This window comes from Molothrus ater, chromosome 1 (assembly GCF_012460135.2).
Source record: "Molothrus ater isolate BHLD 08-10-18 breed brown headed cowbird chromosome 1, BPBGC_Mater_1.1, whole genome shotgun sequence".
Classification (NCBI taxonomy): Eukaryota; Metazoa; Chordata; class Aves; order Passeriformes; family Icteridae; genus Molothrus; species Molothrus ater.
The window spans coordinates 61798601-61821865 of NC_050478.2; the positions used below are offsets into that span (position 1 = coordinate 61798601).

At 36.3% G+C, this 23265-nt stretch overlaps 1 protein-coding gene across 2 annotated transcripts in view; it reads right to left on the reverse strand.

Moving 5' to 3' along the window:
- CDKAL1 (CDK5 regulatory subunit associated protein 1 like 1) overlaps positions 1-23265 on the reverse strand; it is a 379738-nt gene that overhangs the window by 100553 nt on the left and 255920 nt on the right. For both annotated transcript variants that reach the window (XM_036400051.2, XM_036400056.1), the window contains exon 12: positions 3827-4007. In XM_036400051.2, coding sequence (XP_036255944.1) covers positions 3827-4007 — 181 coding nt within the window. The remainder of the gene's footprint in view (positions 1-3826; positions 4008-23265) is intronic.

Sequence of the window (23265 nt, forward strand, 5' to 3'; positions counted from 1 at the left end):
AAAGACCAGAGAAATTATCAAAAATGTAAGGTATTACATGCTTTTGATTTTCAAGAAAAAAAGTAACTTTCACCCTTAGAATTATTCTGATCCTTTGCAATGCAGCTAAATATGAGTTCCCTACCAGACACATCTGAGTCATGTTCTCTTATATTGCTTATTACTAGTTTAACTAGAATCTGTAATTTGAGTTATGCAGTTATCAGCACTATCACTTTTACAAGCAAACACAGCAAGGAAATTGAGAAATTCAGATACATAAAAACAATAATAGCAGCAGTAACAATACACAAAATAGCATTTCATCGTTAACACATTTCAGAGTGAGAATTTTCAACCCACTGGACACAAGGAGCATCCAGAGTCATCTCTGAAATAGTGCATGGAAAATATGGGGGCAAAGGAAAGAAAAAACAATTGGGTAGCATTTAAGTTCTGGACAACATCTTGGCTCATTTTCCATGCACATGACTCAGCATTACCATAATTGCTTCTTAAAAAAAAAAAATCATGCCTAGGTTTTTTTTGACTTTTCTCTAAACTGGAAAGAGTGTTTGTGGTAAGCATAATCTAATTGATGGTTATTAAATGATGAGACCATTCAGACAGATGTCTGATTCTCCATGGACATTTTTTCTCCAGGAAAAATAAGAAAGGCCTGCAGCCTAAGCTGTCTTTTCTGAATTTATGATGGCAGAAACGTCCATCTGGATTAGTGTCATCTGACATTTTAGCAAAATATTGGTGCCTGTAAGGCTTTCAGTGATAAATTATCTATGTGAAGGGATGATTCCATGTAGACCTACTGATTGTTTTTCTATTCAGATAATCTCAAATGAGGATTTTCTCCCAAAAGGCAATTATATTTAAGATCATCATCAAAACCATCCCCTAAAAATATAAAAGTACTAAATATTACTATGCTTCATACTCTACAGATTGTCTCTAGAAGTGGTAAAGTCTTCCAAAAAAAGCTAATCTAAAAGGAACTGACATGATAAGTATGTTTTTGTTGCAGCTGTGATACTTGGGCAGAACCACCAAAGCCATCTTGAGTCAGAATTGCTGAAGAGGAACTCAATAAAGTGGAGCAGTTTGCAACTAGCAATGGATTTGTCCACTGCAGAAGTGTATAAAAACTGAAACAACATAGCAAATATATTCAGCCTTCAGAAAAACATAACAAAGAAGAAAAGAAGAATAAGAGTTGTCAAATAACTTGCTCACTGATTCAACATCTGTTCTTAAACAGATGTTTAAAAAACATCTGTACAGACAAAATTCTTTTCCCATAAAGAAATGCTACCAACAGATCCATTGCAGTGGATACTGTCATGAACACCTCGTGGATGCATCAAACTCCCAAGTGCAGCCTGGTGATCCAATGCACACTGAGGCTCTTGCACAGACCAGCTGTGTGGCAGTGCATGTGCTATTTCTTACCCAATGCAAATGCAATAAAATGCCTTCATTAACATGAATAATATTTCATTAAAAGATGAAAGGGTCAGAGTGCATAATGTGGACGGTTGTGCGCTACTTTCCTTTTCCTAGCAGAGAAACATAAGTTACTCTAAGCAAGAAATAATAAATAAAATGCCTGTCCGTTTCTGGTAATGCAGGAAAGACCATCAGCTGCTGTCTAGAAGTAATGTGAATATAAAACATAGGAGATTAGCACAAGCTCTTCCTGCTCTGTTTGACTAGTTGCTCTCCATTTCTACTGAGAGATAAAAGAACAAAGGATCTCATAACACAGGATTTTTGAAGGACTACAAGGAGAAAAAAAAAGAAAAAAGAGAAACAAAATCTATTAATTACAGATTTTCATCAGCCCTGGATTAGAGGCCCCATCTTCTTTGAAGGTTCTATTTCACTGAAAGCAATAAGTACTAGTGCTACAAATAAGAAGAAAGAATGTAAAACTGGGTTAAATTGACAATTACCATTTTCCAACTAATACTTCTAACTACAGAACAGCTAATGTTCTTTTAATAATTTATCTCTTCACAGATTGTCTTCCCATAAGTACCCAGTTAAACAGAAGTGAGTAAATTAACTTAAGCTCTCTGCACCTCCTGTGAAAATGGCATGCTTGAGAACTTGTGCATAGGAATACAAACCTGAAACACAAACCAATGTTTTGATTTTTAAACTTCCTACCTTCCAAAAATTACATTTCTGAACCTTTTTTCATGTATCAAAATATTGAAAAAGCCTTCAAGACTAAGATAAATAATGCAACCATGTGAGTTGGTTACACTAAGGAGACTACTTCAACAGCAGGCATTTACACTTGAAAACTTGCAATTTCCCATTATGAGATAGTCTATAATAAATTAATAAATTGCTCAAGCTCACTACACTAAACAGCAAACTGAAGAAGCCAGATATAATCTTATTTTATGTCTCCAGCAGCGGACACATCCTATGGAATTCATGGTACATACTGAGAGTAAACAGAGGTACTTTGTTTAGCTTTCAGACACATAAGCAAAGGAATACAAGTTCCAATATATTGTTTTGACTTTATGTTGGTGTACCAGGATATATAAATTGAAAGAAATAGGTTTTTCATTTAAATTGATTTACATTGCTGGCTGACTTTCATTCTTACACTGAAAGGAAAAATAAATGTTATTTATGCCCACAAAAATGATACAGTAATGAGCTGAATTACTACAGGCATCAATCTTGTATACTTTCCTGTTTTGAGATTCAGATTACAAAAATAAAAATTCAATTTTTTTGAAATAAATCAAACCATGCCTTCTGATATGATTGCTATCATTATTGCTTATAAATAGCTATTTATATCTAGCAAAATACAATCAATAGCCGTGTACCTTCTTTATAAAAACAGTTTGGAACTTAAGATGAGACTGTTGGAAGTTGGCGGGAGGGAGGGAGGGAGGGAGGGAGGGAGGGAGGGAGGGAGGGAGGGAGGGAGGGAGGGAGGGAGGGAGGGAGGGAGGAAGGAAGGAAGGAAGGAAGGAAGGAAGGAAGGAAGGAAGGAAGGAAGGAAGGAAGGAAGGAAGGAAGGAAGGAAGGAAGGAAGGAAGGAAGGAAGGAAGGAAGGAAGGAAGGAAGGAAGGAAGGAAGGAAGGAAGGAAGGAAGGAAGGAAGGAAGGAAGGAAGGAAGGAAGGAAGGAAGGAAGGAAGGAAGGAAGGAAGGAAGGAAGGAAGGAAGGAAGGAAGGAAGGAAGGAAGGAAGGAAGGAAGGAAGGAAGGAAGGAAGGAAGGAAGGAAGGAAGGAAGGAAGGAAGGAAGGAAGGAAGGAAGGAAGGAAGGAAGGAAGGAAGGAAGGAAGGAAGGAAGGAAGGAAGGAAGGAAGGAAGGAAGGAAGGAAGGAAGGAATTTAATTAATGGCCTTTAACCTGCAGGCTGAAGGAAGTAAATGAGCAGTGCATAAGGACAGTCTCAAGATAAGTGGCCTGTGAATTTAATATTTGACAAATAAATCAGAGAAGATCACTGTTATTAATTCTTTGCATAATTATTCATGATAAGCTTGAGAATGCTGGAGTCACAGAAGTCTTAAAATGGAAAACATTTCTATGTGTAAACAATCAGCTACTACTCTTGGTAGTCATTCACCCCAAACTTGATAAAAAGCAGACAAGATCTTCAGTATAACCACAGTATTACCCTTCCTGACAATCTGAACAGTCATTTCTATATGAAAACACATTCAGTGATCTAGCCTAGCATCATTTCCCTTACTGGACTGAAAAAATCCTTCACTTGAATGTGGCACAGTTCTGCAGAAATGTACATTTTTGTGTACATGCTTTATGTATTAAAGCCATCTGAAAATGCATCTTACCACTGCAGCTGGAACTTGAGGCATTTTTGCAGCTGGAGTTCCTGGACGTGGGTAGAATTGATTAATAAACAAACTTGGAAACCTGTACAGTTCTACAAGTTTCATAGTTTCTTGAAAATCTTCATCTGTCTCTCCTGGAAATCCACAAATGATGTCTGTAGCAATTGTTATTCCAGGCACTCTGTAAAGGAAGTAGAAAGAAACACTTAACTGAGGACATGTAGAAGTCTTGCACCTTAAAAGCTAGTGTACACAGACATATAACCCTCAACTTTATCTACAGAAATTGAGACCTACAAGGATCTTGGGGGAAAAAAAGATTTTAACCCCATTGTTTGGTAATGAGAAATGCATCTGGTGCTCATCTGAGAGCACAGTAATAGAAGATACTGCAGCAAATACTGGATTAGGATTGTGACAGAAGAGTGAAAACATCTGGATCAACTCTTCCTTCAATCAAAATTAGAGGTAATCAGCACACCTTGTTATTTCTTGAATTCTGATTGCTTAATCCATAAAATGCAAACCTTTTGAGACTCAGTCACTAGAAAATGTCAACTATTTAATATTTTATAAGGCTGCTAACAAAGTAGAACAGGATATCTGAAAGAGGGGACTGGCATGCCATATCCCCTAGCAAATATAACAAAATTGGCTTTAAAGCCAAAAATACATCTTTAGTGACAACTTAAAAATTGACTCAGTATTCTAAAACATCAGCCTATGCCTTGCTTTAAAAGGAAAACAAAATACTTAAGTTCACATGCACAGGCAGTGAGTTCTCTTGTTATTTAAGCAATGTCAACATTTCCTAACTGTTCCCCTTGGACTGAATATGCAGATCCCTCACACACACCAGGTTAAGGCAGCACAGCTGACAGACAACCCACAGACACAGAAGGTTGCACAGGAGAGGGTGAAGTTAGGGGGCTTCAGTTGAAATTGTGCCACTACCACCATCCTGGACATGGTGGGAAATGCCATGAACACTTTCCCCAGTAGATACTGGAGCAGCCATCAAGGCCTGCACCCAGACTGAGCTTTGTGTACAGTGGGAATAATGATAAGCATCTTCTGGAGAGAGGCAGAAACACATAGTGCTCCCTCTCGACACAGATGAGACTGCTTCCACAATGCAGAGTTCACCCCACACTGCCAGTAACAATGATAAACTGCAGAAAATATTGGAGAAAAGGAAGAATTCTATATAAATATTGGTTGTATCTAACTTGGAACTGGCCCTGTTTCAAGGAGGGGGAGTAGATGAGATGTCTTCCAGAGGTCCCTTCCAATCTAAATAATACTACAGCTCTTATATAGGCCACAGGCAAGGGAACAGAACAGCTGAAAGAGATTGTTTTAGGGGTGAATGGCATAAAGACAACTGTCACAAGCAAAGTTCACACTTGAGGTTAAGAAGGGGTCTCCAAGACTGTCTCTAACCTAAAGAAATGGACGGAAGGTTTCCCTTTCCCTCATCTGGTTAAGACAATGCAGAACTGTGAATGTCAGTGCATGTAATCCAAATTACATTTATAAAGCATTCAAATAGCCAAAGAAAACTATAATTTCTTATTAGAAACTACATCACCACAGAAAAAAAAATAATGCTGTGACTATAGTGAGTGAAGAAACTTGGTTTTGAATAACTGAAAGAAAAAATTCCTGAAAGAAAAACTTCCTGAAACAATGAGTTGTACTGAAAAAGGAAAACCTGTTGGCAAAAGACCCCAAAAAAGGGAAGCAGAGAATACTGTTCTTATTAATTTTATTAGGTGCGGTATTAGACCATAGCTTATATCTACCAGACCAGCCTTCAGACAAATTGTACATGGTAGTAAATATATTTTGTGATTTTTTTCCCTCAAACTTAATTTTTTTTTCTGCAAGTATTGGCAATGAGCTTATATTAATGCCTTGCCCTTCTTTTAGCATGTGCCTGGACATATAGGTAGCAGCACAGGAATTTATCATCTATTATTAGAATCTTCTTTCACCTTTTCCTTATGAAAAATCCCCAGCAAAGAAACCAAATTCTATCAATTCCTTTTTGAATTCACAAATTCAGACTCCACCATCTGAGTGGTGGAGTCTGAATGTGTGAATTTTGAGGTTAAAAGGTAGCATTTGAACAACAAATCAAAACCACTATAAAACTGAATATTTTCAAGGACTTGATACAACAACCCTAAGTGGGAAGCACAATCTGGATGTTGTGCAGAAGAGCAGAAATTCCCAGAGCTGATGGCTCAGCACCCTCAGTCACCACTGCTTTCCCAAGACTGACAAACACCAAGACATGAACTTCTGCTTGATATCAAGTAACAATAAAATTCCTTATCTTTAAGGACTGAGTGAAGAGAGCAGCACCACACCCTGCAACATGATTTTGTTCATACCACAAATATCTTGGTAGCAGTAGTAAGCTCATGGAAGAAAGAGTACTTTATAAACCAATGCCACCTAACATCAGCTGCCATTTCTCAGAACATGAACAGAACATTCATTACATTTGAAAAAACGATTATAATGAAGTTATTTTATCCATTTTAATGACACTATTGGCAACAGTCAAAGCATTTATTACCAATGGTAGTAGTAATACCATCCTTTATAAAGGCCTGGTTGTTTCTATAGCAACATGAATTATAAGGTCCAATCAAGCTAGATACAATAAAATATGCTCTTTTTCTCCATAACACCAGTTGTCATTCAGTTAAAAGGAAATTACATATTTTAAAAATTCATAAACTCTACAAATGTCTGAACTCCATTTGCTGATAAGGTGTTAATTATCTTAGTAATTAGATTTCTTCCTGGATGGAATTATTACACACAAAGAAAAGCCTGGATACAAAAAAGAGAATAAGGACCACGGTGTATTCAGCAACAGCAATTAATTACAGTTCAATCCAGTGTAACTGCCTAAAATATGACATTGCATAGTGCATTTTTATATCACTGCTGATTATATTGTTTAACAAGCAGTTTAAAAAGGGGAGAAAAGCATGAGATTTCACTCAAAGTCCAAAATTACAAAAATCAAGCTCTTAAAGACTTTTCAAAGCAGTGATGAACAAAAATATGTACAATTAGTTCCACATGTGAAACATAATTTCTTAATGAAAAAAGAGGGGAAAAAGATATCATTATGGAAAAATATAAAACACATACACACTTGAAAATTAAAGTGACCTTTTCTCTGACAGCCTGAAAGAAAGCAGCACAAAACTCTTTATTACTTTGATTCAGATGATGTTTAAGAATTGCTCCATCTATGAAATATGATCCAAAATCACACAAAAACAAGTTCTTGTGCATCAGCCAATACTATTATTATTTTACACCAAATGCTGCTTATCTATTCTGAAGCAAACGAAGAAAACACTGATGAACATCCCCTGTAACATTTATTACATAAACTCATTTATAGTTGGCCTAACTAACTATTCAGTTTCCACAAATGGTTTTTAGGGTGTAGGATAGAAGCTCTACAACATGTTGACTGTCAATTGATATGTTTTACAACAAAACTGTGGAATTTCAGAACAAGATGAATTAGAGGAATTATTAAAGCCATCTATAAGATAAAACATTTATATTTTCGAATATTATATTTTCTAACATTTATAATTTCTAATTTATTTTCTAATTTCTAATTTATTTTCTAATTTCTATATTCTAATTTATTTTCTCCCCTATGTCCCTCTACATATATAAATCCCTTCCCTCTACTCAAGCAGACTGATGTTTTGCCATTCTGAACTAGACCAGAATTGCAAATCCCATCAATCCTGGGCAATTCTGAATACCCAAAAAAGAAGCAACTGCTTCACCTTACAGTGAAGATGCATCTGTTTTAGTATGATGCTGTAAGGGCCAACACACCCATGAGCAAGTGCTGACAGCACAGGTATCCAAACCTCACAGAAAGGAAGAACAAGATGTGTTTGAAAGAATACAGAAGAAAAGCAACATCTTGCCTTCTGACTAAAGAGGAACCAAGTCAACCTCTGGGGTCAGAGAAAAAAATCAGACCCAAGGACCTGACTGATGCCTGGAAGTCAAGTCATGGACAAGCGACTTAGAAAGAAGATAAAAGGGATAAGAGCTGACAAAATAAAACAGCAAGACCACCCCCCCAACCCATCCCACCCCCATTTTCGAAGAGCAGTATTTCTAAGAAAAGCAGCAGCAAAATTGTGAAAATGTCTAGGATTCACTTATTACATAGACCATTTAATGTGGTTTTGGCTACAGAAAACATTTCCTTTAGCAATAACCATTACAAACCAAATCCACTTTCTGGGAAGAAATTATGTAAAGCAGCTAAAATTATCACCTTCAGCTACTCACATGACCACTTGAAATTCTTTTGTATGATCACATATTCTTCTCACTTCCATTTCAGCAATTAACACTTAAATCCAGAAATAACTTAAAGTCACCAACTTGCTCTTAAGCAAGACCAGCTACCTCTACCCCTTACAGTTTGACAAAATACTGGATTTTGAATTAAAAATAATGGATTAGAATAAATAGCAATATGAATAAAAAGAAAACACTATGTAGTCTTACAGAAGGGTATGAGAACACCCTGTGTAATCTATAGTAATTAAAGTAAAAACAAAAAGTGTGATGACATGGCAACTTCTTGATTCATAAATTAGAAATTTGTATTGAAAAAATATTAGGAAAAACCCCAGAATTTTTATGAAAATGAAACCAACCTACTCTGAAATGTTATTTCAGCATCATACATTATTTTATATTTTAGAATTCTTCCACAGTATAAGCTTACTCAGAGAACATGAAATGGGGTTAATGGATGAAATAATTTGAAGGTATCTGAGTTGGTCTTTCAAGCATATTTACAGAGCCTAACAGGCATCTCAATGTGCTATTTTGTGTTGGAGCCAAAGGATGTGTTTGCATCTTCCCAGTGACCACACACAGTCCTCCAGAAGCCCTTTTCACTCCCTTTTTCTCTTTTCTCCATCAGGCCTAGTCTTGTGGGATTTCTGACTTCAACTTTAATGGCACACTGAGGAGTCACACCAACTGGAGCTAGCACAAGAGAAACAGACTGCTCAGCTGGAAGCACCGTCAAGGAACAACAGGAAACTTCACCCCGCTTCTCTCTTGGCTATATGGAAATTAACCTGAGGATTAAGCCATGGAAAAATCCCCACACTTTGAGAAAGGAATTCAGCCTGTTTCTGCTCTGAAATCCCCCAGTGCCTCTCTCTCTCTCTCTCTCTCCATGGACTCATGGACTATGAATCCAGCACAGGACAATATACTCCTAAGTTAAGTGTCTGGAGTTGGGGGACTAAACCTGAACATAATTTATGCATTTCTTCATCCTCTCCCATTTATGATTTACTCTAAATTACACAATGAATGAACAGGCATCTAATAAATGGATATCCACTGAAAATGTTTTCCTTAGTAATCTTTTCCATATGTGTTTAAAAGTAGTCCAGGATGTGTGAGTTCAGAACCTCTGTGTCAGAAAAACAAGTTCTTTTGAATCCTCATATCAACTGCTGAACTGATTTACACATGGAGTAAAAGTGGAAAGTACCTTGGTTCAATGACAACAGGTATGTCATAAACACTTCTGTGTAAAGTCTCTTAAATGATAACATACGGGGCATTATGGCCAGATATAAATTATACTTTGGTAGGACACCTTATTAAAATGCAGCTATATATACATCAAGAACATTATTATTTAAGAGAATGTATATAGGAATTACATAAGAAATTATCTTATTTCAAATGTCAATATGTTCTCTATTACTGTGTAAGACAATTCCAGTTTGTCTCACAAATCAGTTCTGTTTCACCTCAGTTTGGCAGAATTAAAGCAAAAAAAAGGTAACTAGGTTGATACTGCATGTAAAAGTATTTAAGTGGCTTCATTTATAAGCCAACTCACTTTTTACTCAACTATTGAGACAACAAATACTATCAGATGTTTAAGTAAGTCTATTGTGTTTATGTATGTAAAAAGCATAATTTTAATACTTTTTTAAACCTATTTTCACAGCTTGGATCATATTCCTCTGAAATTGATGCCCAAGACACAACAAACCAGAAAAAAAAATGTAATGCCATATTGTTTATATGCTTGCTTTGATTAAAAAACAATAAAACAGACAAATGAAAGCCAGACAGGACCACAGAGAAAACCTCAGCATATTTTTTCAGAGTATTCTTGCAAATTTCCCTGAAGGAAGGTATGTACACCTGGGAGAATAGTTGGCAAGGCCATTAAATCCTACCAGTTAACTTGGAGGTTGTTCATAGTGAAACACTTCAAATTTCACAGGTAGCAGAAACTACACAGTAAGTCCAGCCTTACAGCTACAGAGTCAGGGGATGTATCCTGCTTTTTGCATTCCACACCTTACAGAGCACTTGAAGCCGCTCCTTCTGGTGATTCCATAGGGAACATGTTACACCTGAGCTTTGTGATCATCAGCAGTGTCCAACAGATTTAAAAGTGCAGCTTAATATGTTGGGCTTGAATTTGGAGTAGTTTGTGGTTTTGATGTAAGTCATCTTAAACAGGCTGTAGAATTGTATCTGTGATTAAGAAGCACAATCCAACAGCTCTCAGAGTTTAACTGAGAGCAAGAACAGGTATTTTTTTAATGACTGCTCTTTTCCCAACCCACCTCCTGCCCCCAGAAGAGCTCTTTCAGAAACTGGGCTGAATGACACCTGGAGGCAGCAAGCAGACCTGATTTCCAGACCTCAGCTTGAGAAGGTATAGGTGTGGAGGACTCTGTGCAAGTAGGGACTGGGCTGTCCTTGTTACCAGGGAATAGTGACCTAGATAAAAAGTATATCTCATAATTAGCATGGCTCACTGCCTGAGGATGAAAAGAGTACACATGGTTTTACTCTCTTCAAACAATTATCGTGAAGGTTGCCAGAGTTCCTACTAGATACAGCCCAAATGGTTTAGAAGAAGCATTATAATACTTCCCATTATCAATTTTCCTTAAAAGAAAACAACCCCAAAAAACTCAAACCAAAAACTAAACAGTTAAGGCTTGGACCAACTTAATTCAGCTATAAGGTGTTCTACTCTCCCCATAAACAATAAACATTTTATAGAACTTAATTACAGATTTATAACTTCAGATCATTATTGTTTTATGATTAAAAAATGAGCGACTTAAGACAAAAAGCTCAACATCCTTAAACTTCATTTCCATTCAATCTCTAATAAATACCATCTGCTGTGTACTTTAGGGATATAATACCCGTCAAAAACTCAGCCGTATTATGAGAACCGGCACCAAGTTGATCTGAAATGCATATTTGAACAGATGTGTTTAAATTACATCTCTCCGTCTATCCACACACATAAATTCAGAATAAGCATGTGTTGATTTAAAATGCATAAAAAAGGGATTTGGAGATGCATCAAAAGTGAACAGCATCTCAATGGATCAAGGCTCGCATTACTAAAGGTCATCCCTAAAAATAAAGTTTGAATTTATTAAGGGTTGCACCAGGGAACTGTTCTTGGGAACTGACTTAATGTTTGCTGCTCTAAAGCAGCCATTGAAATTACACTAATTTTCTATGACCCTTCACATTTTAGCATTAGAGCTGTCAGGCATGGTCAGATATAATAGGATCTCAGCCATGAGTAGCAGAGAATATGATATACTTTTTCTCAGTCTGACACAATGCTTATCACCAATACTAAACGTCTTGGGCTCTGAGGACCCATCCACGTCTCTTTCAGTGACAGTCATTTAGCTCTTCACTCTGACACAGAAATCAGGCATATAAAACAAAATGATTAGCATGCCTTTTTGGCATGATGAAACCAAATTAAAAAAATTGCAAGCAGGGCTCCATTAACAAATGCTAATTAAAAAAAAAAAAAAAAAGAAAAAGAAATATTTCTGAACATGTCTTTTCACCAGTCTATAATCTATAGTCCTGCAATGTTTCAGGGATCATGAGGATAGGACATACTGGACCAGAGGGCCATCTAAGTCAGCAAACTAGTCCTAGCAGTGGGCACCAGAAGTAGCCCAGGAAGCATTTCAGATGTTGAGCCCCCCCAGTATCCCTTCGTCCTTCCAACTGGGTTTTGTCAGAAAGATATTTCTGTAACCAGCAGCTTCTGATGGATTTCTTTTCTATTAACTTGTCAATAAGTCTCTCCTTGAACCTAAACCCCTCCATTGCAAAACAACTTGAAACCTTTAAAAAAATCTCTGGTGAGCCTTCCATGTGCTAATTCCAATTGTTGTCCCCTAATTGTTATGCTGGGAGAGACCAGTAACAACTCCATTCACCTCAGTGCTCTTCATGATTTTACTAACCTCTGTTCTAGTCCCTCTCAATTAGCATTTTCCAGACCGAAGAATCCTTAATTTCCTTTGTGCGAAGATCTATCATACCTCTGATAATCTCTGCTAGTCTTTACAGTAACATTGCTCATTGTAACCTATCTTCTTAAGAGGGGCACTGACAGCAAGTAACAATACAGGCACAACAAGATAAAAATCTCTTAAAATAGTTCTAGAATTTAGACAAATGTTCTGCTTTTAATAGTTTTCTTTCAGGTTTGGGTTAATTTGTTTTCTAGTAAGCAGGTAGCAAAAAGCAATGGACCATACATAAGGTAAGGGAGAAGAGTGAAATAAGTTTTAGAAAATAAATAAACTAAAAGTGAAAACAAAAAGGCCAAGCACATTTCAAAGACAGGACAAAGTCAGCAATGTGGTGGTAAAGGGAACTGAAGATGTCAAAGGAGGAATAATAGTATGACAAGTTGCAAGACTTTAACAGAGAATGTAAGATTTCTGTCTGAAGCAAAACCAAGAACTGATCAAGATAAAAAAATAAAGAGGAAATAAAATTGCCAACGGAACAGATGTTTTATTCCAAGGTGTTGGTTCAAGATCGTAAATTTACATTAATAACTTTTGCAGCACAGGGAAAGAGCAGAGAATGGCAAGACATACATTAAAACAAAGAGTTTGAAAAAAACATGCATAGTTTGAAAGAGTTTCCCCCAAACAGCTGACAGATTTAAAAGAGACACAATTCTTTCACATCACAACCTAAACAAACAAATTGACTGTATCTTTTTTCTGTCTTACAACTTTGTGAGAAATCATCACACAAAAAGTTTTCCAGTTGCAAACATCAACATGGAAAGGATCAACACTGAAGGAAACAGCACTTAAAAACATAGGCATGATGTGCATTAAATTTAATGTAACCTCCGTTCCATTTTCAAAGTACCTAATGAAAGAGAACTTTTACCACACCAGCTGATCATCCAAAACACAGCAGCTTATGTGCTACATCCTTATCAACACAGTACTTGAAGAATGTGTTGTTATAATTAAACCTGAGAGTCACGGTTTTAACAGAGCAGCAGGCAGGTTGTCTAGGGCAAGGCTTTAGCAGCCATAACCAGTTTTCCTGAATATTAGCTAGAGGCATTTAAATCACAGTTCATGTACTCTAAATAAACAATGCTGCAGTTCTACACCAGACAGTTTTTGATGTACATTCCTATACATTCTTAAATGTGAATTTTTCAGAGCCAGCATCTCTCAAGTATCAACTATCTGGTAGGTCAAAACCCTTTACTGTCACCTCTCTAAAACTTTTCTTTTCCCCTTAGAAAGCAATGTATATACAGGAAAGGGGTTGCATAGGGAACTACTACTCCTATCAGCAGCATAAAAAGCAAATTTGAATAATAATAAAAAATTTCTCAAAGTGTAGTATTTGGCTCAAAATTCCAATACCATCCCCTCCCTACTCCGCAAAGATTAAAAGCTGCTATCATGTAACTTCAAAGTTTTTCATTTTTATTTCATGATCCACTGGCAAATGTGACTATATGGTCTTAACACTTCAGACCCAAGTGTGACACAGTGATTAGGATGTACTCAGAACACACCACCTGTATAGCTTCAGAATTATATTTTCAGAAGTAACACTTCAGACTCACAAGCAATGATATTTCCTTATTAAGCCAAAACCCATAAGCTTAACTTCAAAGAGATCCAGTGTGCTTTACTAATTAAAGTGTGATAAGATAAAGTTAATTATATTTCAATATAATCATACTTCAATCAGCATAATGCAATATAACTTGGATCACTGGGAAACAGAGAATTTACCTTGCAAGAATAAATTTAAAGAAATTATGAAGTAAATATTTCAAAGGGCATGTATAAAGAATTATTCATTCATTCATTTAAAAATATAATTGAAACAATAATTAGAAAGAACTGGGCATGACTGTTAAGGTAATGGGCATCACTGGAGTGATAATACACCACAAACACCATCTGCAGATCACTGTCTCATCCCATTCATGACATTCTCTGATTACAATCTGAATTTAAAGAAATCACACGAGAAATAATATCCATCTTTATGAGCAAGAACAATTCACTTGGCTAACTGGAAGGTAGCAGAATGGCTGTGAGAAGTATCTGTTTTGTTCTCAGGTATACCCAAACAGCAGGTGAGTTCAGAATACAAGAGATTATACAGGATTGGTCCATAAAAATAAAATATTATTTTATGTATCAGTTAATAAGACACAATTTAAAGCTAAATATTATGGCTTGTCTTCCAAGTGGAGAAATGGTTAGTCTGCTATGTTGCTTGAGGACACTAGGCAGAAAAAGCAAAATCACCTGGAAATCAGCTCTAAAAGAGTTAACAGTTCCTAGTTAACCTCTCAGTTAAAAGGTCCTGAACAGTTTTCTAACAGTACCTAGTCAACCTCTCAGAAGAATGGCCTCAATTAGCCATGTTCTTACACACTTCATGTTTGTAATGTTTTGGTAGCAGCTTCCTTTGCCTAGAATTGCCAGTAATTTAAGACCATTTCTTTGTAAAAGACAGAATCAGTTTAGAATATTGGGGTCAACTGAAGTAATTAGTGCATGCATTCCTTCAAAAGTTTTGAAGGACATTCAGATTCATATATGCACACCAAGCAGCACATGGGGGACATCGGTGGCAAAATCAGGAGAAGAAAGGATGGTATTTTAAATGTAGACTGTTAGCTTGCCAATGACAAAGTTAAAACAATACAAAATCAATGGACACTGTTGCCTCAGGGAAGCTCTTATCCATTTCTCTCTGTTCAATTCAGTGAACTACTTCACTTTCAGTGTGTCACCAAGTTGCAGATACCTTAAAACTGACAATTAGGATAGCTTACCGTATCTTTATTAGTGTATATTGTCACAGTCAAATGCTTTAAATAAAATAATGGACTGCTAAATGTGTAGAAGTTCAGGTGCCTTTTTTTTGAGGACTCTTGACAGGCTGTACACAGCCACAAATCTTAATCCATTCAAGCAATCCATTCACTTTGCTGCCTAAGGGTAGGGTTACTAAGTAGGAAATTTTAAAAAATTTCAGAAAAACATAAAAGGAATACTGCCTGTCAATATGAGAAGAGGTATTACTAAGCAATAATAGCAAAGCTATTAATGAAGTCCAAATAAAATCCAGAACTTTAGAAAAGATAGTGAAACTGCAACTATTCAAACAAAAGGCTGGAAGGTGGTCACCTTCATATTTTGGGCTTGCATGTGTCAGATGTCCTCTGGTTTGCTGACAAGCACACACTGTATAAATGTGTTTGTACATTGTAAAGAAGTAAAATAGCCAGAAAATTAAGCCCTCAGAGTTAACAAACTCATATTGTGGAGAAATAATTAAGGCAACTTGATGTTGTGAGCAGTTACCTAATTTAACCTGCCAGTGACTGAAAGTTAAAAGAGAATTAGCACAAAACTAAAATATGCTGTTATCACTGAAGAATCATCAAAGACAAAATTAAAAGTATGTTTTATTAAGAATTCAAAGATATGACAGCATACCAATTATGGCAACTAAAGCTCTTTGGCATCATTGAACCATTAACATTGGATAGGTAATGTATGAAAATTGTATTTAGGGAATAAGGTTTCAGTAAATTTAATAGCAGTAGAAGATGAATAAAGATGTAACTGAGATGAATAACTTCTTTCTCACATATGAATACATGTAATTAGTTAAGAGACAGGATCAGTACCAATTGGGTCTAGCAATGTGATTCAAAGCACAGGAGCAATATCTAAAGATTAAGGGAAACAGATTTTTTTCTGTCTTGACATGGTAAGACAGAAAGGCCTGCTACATGAAGTCCCAGAACCCAAACAGTCTATGAAGATCCCACAGTTAGTAAATTAGGCAGGACGCTTACCATTGAAAACTAAATAAGAATCAGGATGGAGCAAGGCAGCTGCTCAGGAACTAGCATCAGTCCCCAAAGAGTTGGTAAAAGTTAAAAAAGCAATACTTAAGAAAGAAATGGAAGACAACTGAAAACCTTCAAAAGCGTCATTATGAAAGGACATCAGTGATGTCATCAGATGGGAACATTAAATCTAACAGTTCTGATAAAGGAAAAAAATTGAAAACTTTTGTTACTAAAGAGATGAGTATAGAAACAAAGAGAGAGATCTTGATAGCAAGACTGACAGCGATGAAAAAAAAAAAATGTTTTTCCTGAGGTGCCCAACATTCTAATCAGAAAATCATATTACAATTTGCAGGGGAAGAGACCTCCCCAAAAGCCAACAAATTTCTGTAGCAGGCTAAAACTGCAGAATTAAATGAAATCAATACAGAGAGAACTGAAAAAATGTCTCAAATGAATGAAATAAGGTGGTTATAACTACTCAATTTTGCAAGCTGAACACAAGTTTGAATGTAATCATTACCATGAACTCCTTCTGCTAAAGCCCACTTAAATGTAATGAATAATTTTATAAAATACTCGAAGTACAATACAGAGGGAGTAGAATATAAAAATGGAATCGAATCTATTCAGTGGAAACAGCAGTGTGTGCATTCAGACTGTATCACTGAAACCAATTTTATCAAATCACACAATGTTCCACAATAGCCTTCGGGCATCAGTTAAAGAAAACCTGGAAAACCTGTCAAATGCCTGCCAGGCACAACAGTGCCCTTTTGGCTCTGCAATACCAGCACAAAATAGGAAGAATTCTTAGGCAGCAAGATCCACAAGGCTGGTGCAAAAACTAAAGTCCCAAGCTGAAATCCAATGTCTGGGTGTAATGTGTCAGGCCTAACACAGACACTGGCTTTTCAACCACGAAAAAAACAGAAGGCATGGTATAAAAGGAAGTCTGAAGGAAGTAGCAAATCAGGATCATTAAGGATGAAACAGGCTGTATCTCAAACAATTTAAACTCATTCATTATGGAGAGAATATTGAGCAACTGATACAAAACTACCATCTATGTAACAGCATTCTGAAAATCCTTATTCCATGTGGGTGGGAATTTCAGACATGCTTGAAGTAGATAGAAAAACATGGAAAAACTTCAGAAATTATTTATTGATTTAACCTTTGAGTCCATTAATGAAAAATACTTCAGCCTCTGTGATCTATTGCAAGTCTTTATAATTCACAACACCTCCTTTCCTTCTGTTTCAGTGCCAGCGTTGAAGTTCCAGGAATTTCAGTAGGTTGGGTTTTCTTATCGGCTGAGTAGAAGACATACTAGTTAGCATTTCTCTAAAGGTTTTTTAGGGTTTTACCTTATCAGAAAAAAAAAATCTGAAAATATTAATTACATTTTACAGTTCTCATTTTCTTCTATTTTTCTTGTTTTTTTAGAACATACCATATTTTTCAGCCTAATAGGTTTAAATGTTAGTATTTCTCCCTTTAGGGAAAAACTGAACCCTAAAAAATAGTAGCAATAACAAAATTTCTTTGGCATCTGGCTTGCCGTTAACAAAAAATAGAAGAAATATTCTAAGGAGAGGGCAAAGACCAGTTATCTAGCTATAGACCAGAGAAGATGAGTCGCCTACATGTAATCATATGGTGGTGTAAGCAAGCACTGAACTATGATGTGTTTTATGTCAGCAGTATCTAAAGAAACATCCTTCAGGCCCACATCTGTCAGCCAGTAGTTCATGTAGTAACAGGAGCAGCCCAGACCTCCTCAGAGTCCCCTGATTTGATCTAAGCAAGGAACACATCTAAATGGAAGGGCTAAATGTGCAGACAGCATATCTCAAAGTCAAATCTGTTACGGGCAAACAAATAACCTCTCTTCTTCAGAGGGACTCCTGCAGTCACTGCAAATAATCTAAGCATATGGAAAATCTGAAGACAGGCACATTGTGTCTCTAAATGAACCAAGACTGAAAGACAGCTATGGCAAATGCAGCTTTTTGCTAGGCACAGGAGCACTTAGCAAACATGTAAGTGGTTTCAAATGTCCACTTCACATATAAAAAAATACAAAGGTATGATGCAGAGTGTAGTTGTGTGAGGTTTAACTGAAGGAGCTATTAAAGAAGCAGCAGATGAACCCTATTCATAACTTTGTAACATTCCTCTCATCTACTGTGAGAGTCTGAGGTATCTGTTAACCTGCCTGAACTCTTCATCACCAGATACAAGATCTTCAGGGATTGCTCTTTAGGACTCTTCCCTAACATACAGAAGGTAAAATGCAGGCAGGATACAAAATAAGTATCTGTAAAGGAAAGCAGGAGGTTTAAGGAGAAAAACAAGGCACAATGACTTTCCTAAAATAGCTGAATGGTGGACGTCACCTTGAAGAAGGACTTCAGAAATACTACATGGGCTACCTTGCCTTTATGGAAAACAGGAGCAAAAGGAGAATCCGTGATGAGAACTCAAATCCCTTTTTTCCTTCCAGCTAAAACACACGCTACCTTCACAGGCAATGATCGTAGTGAACTCCCAAAAGATAATGCAAGGCCTAAAATCCATTGTATATATGCAAAAGTAAATAGAAAGATGCAAGACTTTAAAATCCTGTCCGCCAGAATCACAGCTAATAATTCCAGAACAAACTTGTTTTGGTGATAAAGGTCAATTTGTGTTAACTGTGGCAGCCTACAAGGTGCAACAGTGGCATCTCAGTATAACCCTGGGTTATGAGCACCTATCAAACTTGCAAAGGCACCATTTCCCACAGCAAAAACACTTTGGGCCTGCTTCAGGTTTCAGAACTTGGCAGAAAGCTGCACAAGGACAACACACACCTTGAGGTGCCTCACCAAGCCTTCGAGCCAGGCTTTCTGTGGAGGCAATGCAGGTGCTACTGGAGTAACTGAGAACTTGCACTGTGAGGGATTTCCTTGACAAAACAGCACACTGAATTTAGGAAGTAAATACTTGGAAGATGCCATTGTGAGTTTCTGGGTCAGGGCTCACTTATCAGAAAGACAAGGTATTCAGATGTAATGTGTTTTTCATCCCATAAAAAAGTAATAAAATAAAAGTAAATGTAATAAAGGCATTTTATTTATTATGAAGGAAGTCCATCAGAAAATTAAAAAAAAAAACCAAACCAAACCAACATTCTGGGAAATAGGAAAAATCACATTTATACCAGGTCATTAAATAAAATCTTGTTTCAAGGGGAAAAAAACCCAGCAGATCAGAGGAAAAAATCTCAGGATAGAAGTTTAAAAAGAAAGGATAAATTAATACCAAGAATTCATCAAAAGTATTAGAAGATGATGTGAAACAGGCTTTTATGACAGAGTTAAAAAATGAAAGGAAAATCGTCAAAGCTAACTTCTGGATGCTCCAGAAGTCTAATGGAAGGAACAATTAATTTCTGTGCAAACTCTTTGCAGAGGATGGGAACATATCCCATAGAAATGCTACATTACAAAAAACAGAATTAAAAATCCCCAGCCACTGCCATTGTACTAACATAATCACTGATTCAATGCACATTTAGTTCAATCAACAAAACAATTTTTTGTTCTTAAGAATTATTTGAACATTTGCCTTAAGAAAAAAATATGTTTATTTGCATTATTAATGAAAACACAGAAATATTATCTCATCACTTAATGCCATAATTACTGTACTTCACTTAAATGCCGTCAAGTAAAAGCTGTATTTTGTGAAAACATACGTTAAGAGACAGACTTCAACTTCTTCTATTCTTGTAATGATGAAAACTCTCAAAATACATCAAAAATTTGCATTCTGTAGAAAATATAACTAAATTATCTAAGGTAACCAGCAGCAGCAAAGCATGTTATGACTTAGTGCTGTTAACTCTATATGATATTTTAAAGACATAAACAAAGCAGGAATGTAAATCTTAACAAAATCATGTCTGATCTTTTATATAGAGTTTTAACATTTTTGAAGACAAAAACCAGATAACTAGGACATTCTTTTTGTACATCACTCTGAAATACTCTGGCAAAGCACTAACAGTTCTGTTCACTATGTTATGATAAATGGCAATAAGGACTCCTATTTCCCACAGAAAGTTGTATTGGTTAGTGTGGCAAGGTTGTGATAGTAAGGGAGCCTGCAGGGGTAGAGTATGCTACATGGAAAAATACTTCCCAGGTCACAGCTGGGAGTCCAGCTGGCTGCCTTAGCCATTTCTAGGAATAAACATGTGAGTCAGGTACTCCCCAAATCTGAAGTCAGCAGTGTGGGAGCAGCTGTCTCACTGCAGTGGAAAATTGTGCCAATCTGTTGTTCAAACCTGAACTCTACAGTCTGTCTGTCTGCCTCCCTCACTCTGCAGAGTCTGGGACAGTAGATTTCCCTTCACCAAGCACAGTGGCTAAACATCAACTGTGGGACACACACACACACACACACGTACAAATTCAGCAGCAGCTCTATGATCACACAACCCATTTTTCAGATGTGTGTACCATTGTGTAGTAAGTTGACGGCTTATGTTTTGTTGAGAAGTTTGTCTCAACAAAAATCCTTCAAGGCAGATAAAAGCTCAGAGAGATCAGTATTCTTCTGTAATACAAAGCTTTTTGTAGAAGACTGATTCAAATTTGTTGAGGTTTGAGATGTTCAAAAGGTATTACCCCAAAGCTGACTGCAAGTCTGTACGGAGCTGTGTTCTGATCTCAGAGTTGCCTCCCCTGCTGAGGGCCAAGGCTCCTCCAGAGGCCAACCACGGAGGCATCTGACCCAGCAAACCATAAGATAATTTATTTCTATGGCCTCTGGGTTTTACTAATAAATATTTTCTCCAGATTCAAGACAAAATGGCTTACAATCAGCCACTCTAGCTTTCTCTTCTCCTATGGGAAAGGTGTTTGGACATACTAACATTTTCCAGCTTGAACTAGCATCTGAATTACAACTTTCCAGTAGGCGGATTGAGAAGAATGTACATTTACTCTTGTACCAGACTTGCAATACTGTCCTCCAACCAGACTTGCAATACTGTCCTCCTGTTATGAAGTAATTTAACAGCTGGACTTTGTCAATTACTCCTACTAAACAAAATGACAGCTCTACATAATGATGAGGAGCAAAATAGAAAGACAAAAATAATTATAAGTGCATGAGATAAGTGGTTCAGCTGTGGAAAATAAACATTCATCTGTTATAGTCAGATATTTGTCTTATGCACAAACCTTTTAAGGTTTCAGGTCTGTGACTATTTTGCCATGTAATATTAAGTTTACAACTATAAATGACATTCTTACTAAAAAAGAGGTGAATCATCAACTTCTGAATACTTTATACAGACCAACATAAGATGCACATGAACAAAATTTGAGCTTAGCCGAAGTAATCTGTACCACTGTCCCCAAAAAAATATACAGACAAAACCTCTGGGTAGCAGAATTATCATTCTTCTTGAATGCAACAGTTTTAATTGGATAGCTACACTTTTAAAGAGGTTTAAAAGGCTTTGTATATTTCTGTTTCCTAGTTTTCTTCATTTAAGCAGTTTGTGTTTAAAAAAATAACCATTAAAGGTACCGAACAGTTACAGAAATATTGCCTTTTTCATTAATTCATTCTTTTCAACTGATTTTCCCTGAAAGTTCGACAAATGTAGATTCAATCAGCACTTATCAGCTGGCCAGCTACCACCTTCATCAAAAACTCCTTTGTGTCACATTGTCTTATGTGATCAGAATAACATGGCTTACAAAACGAATTCATTACTTGGTACTATGGCAAAAATGTGAAAAAAATACACACTGAAATGAAGAAATACTTTTCTGAAACATATCAAATATGAAAATTTAATGTCATCATCAGAATTTTCTGATGCATATCTGAGCACTATAAGGTGTACACATATTTATATCTGTACTAATCTGCTATCACAAATACTTATACATCTTAATATATGTTTGGATATGCTTAAAAGCTTAGGAGCAAATTAAAACTGAGAATTACTTGCCAAGTCAATCTGCTATCAAGCAAATTGATATTAATTACAGTTATTGTTTTAAAAACAAATTAGACTTCCCTCCCCAGGTTGTGTTTCAGGAAAGTTAATCACAATAAAATAAGTACTCAGGAAAAAGCCAAAGTGATTTTAGCTATTTTGCTTTAAAACACTAGAGAAATATCCCAGTAAGTACAAACAAGAAGTTAAACTCATAAATATTAAATGCTTTAAAACTTATTTTCACTACTGCATTCCTTCCTTATATCCTTACTACAGATTTTGTATCATTACTTCCAAAGAACACATTCACATGCCTTCAGGGGGAAAAGAAAAAAGGAAAAAAAGATACCATCTTGCTACACTGAAGAAACTGAATTAGATGTACTTTACTAATTTCTACTGTATCATCTAACAATACTCCCACATTAGGATTTTTCAGAAGAAAACTGCAGATGAGGCTGCCCAGAAAAAGGAGAGCCTAATAATAACTGCATACAGAGAGTATCCGTCTAAGCAATTTCACTACTTATATTTAGCAAAAAGAGTAAGCCAGACTGTAAGCCAAGTATAATAATCAGATGAAATTGCTTTTACATTTCATCAGGGCACATATCTTCTCTTTCCAGCAACTATTCAAAAAATTATTCCTTGAAATTTTGGCCAAAGCAGAGCATCACAGTGTAATGATCTCAAAGGATTTGAACAGCAAATGCCCTGTGTGCCCACTAAGTCTGCACTCAGCAAGCTGGGCTCATCCTGGGTACTTGATTTCCCAGGCTTCACCCTCCAGTTCTTACTGTGGAAGTTGAATAGTAACCTGAGAACCAGGAGAAAAAAAAACCCAAACCAACCCTCACATAATGGTTCTCTTATCTCCAGAAAAACCTGTGTATTATATAGAAGAAAATGCTGTAAAATGGGAGTACCCATAAGCATGCACATCCTGCTAAACAGGTCAGTATGCAGACCCAAAGTGATCCAGAATCCAAAGAGACTTAATATAAAAAAATTACAGAGCATGGAAATTTTGAAATCATAGCTCCTTATACAGTATTTTCCTCAAAATAAACAGGTTGAAGTTACATTTGGTGTCAACTAATCTGCAAAGTAGTCTGTAAATTTGGAATTATTTTATGTTAACATCACATCACATGATTTGCT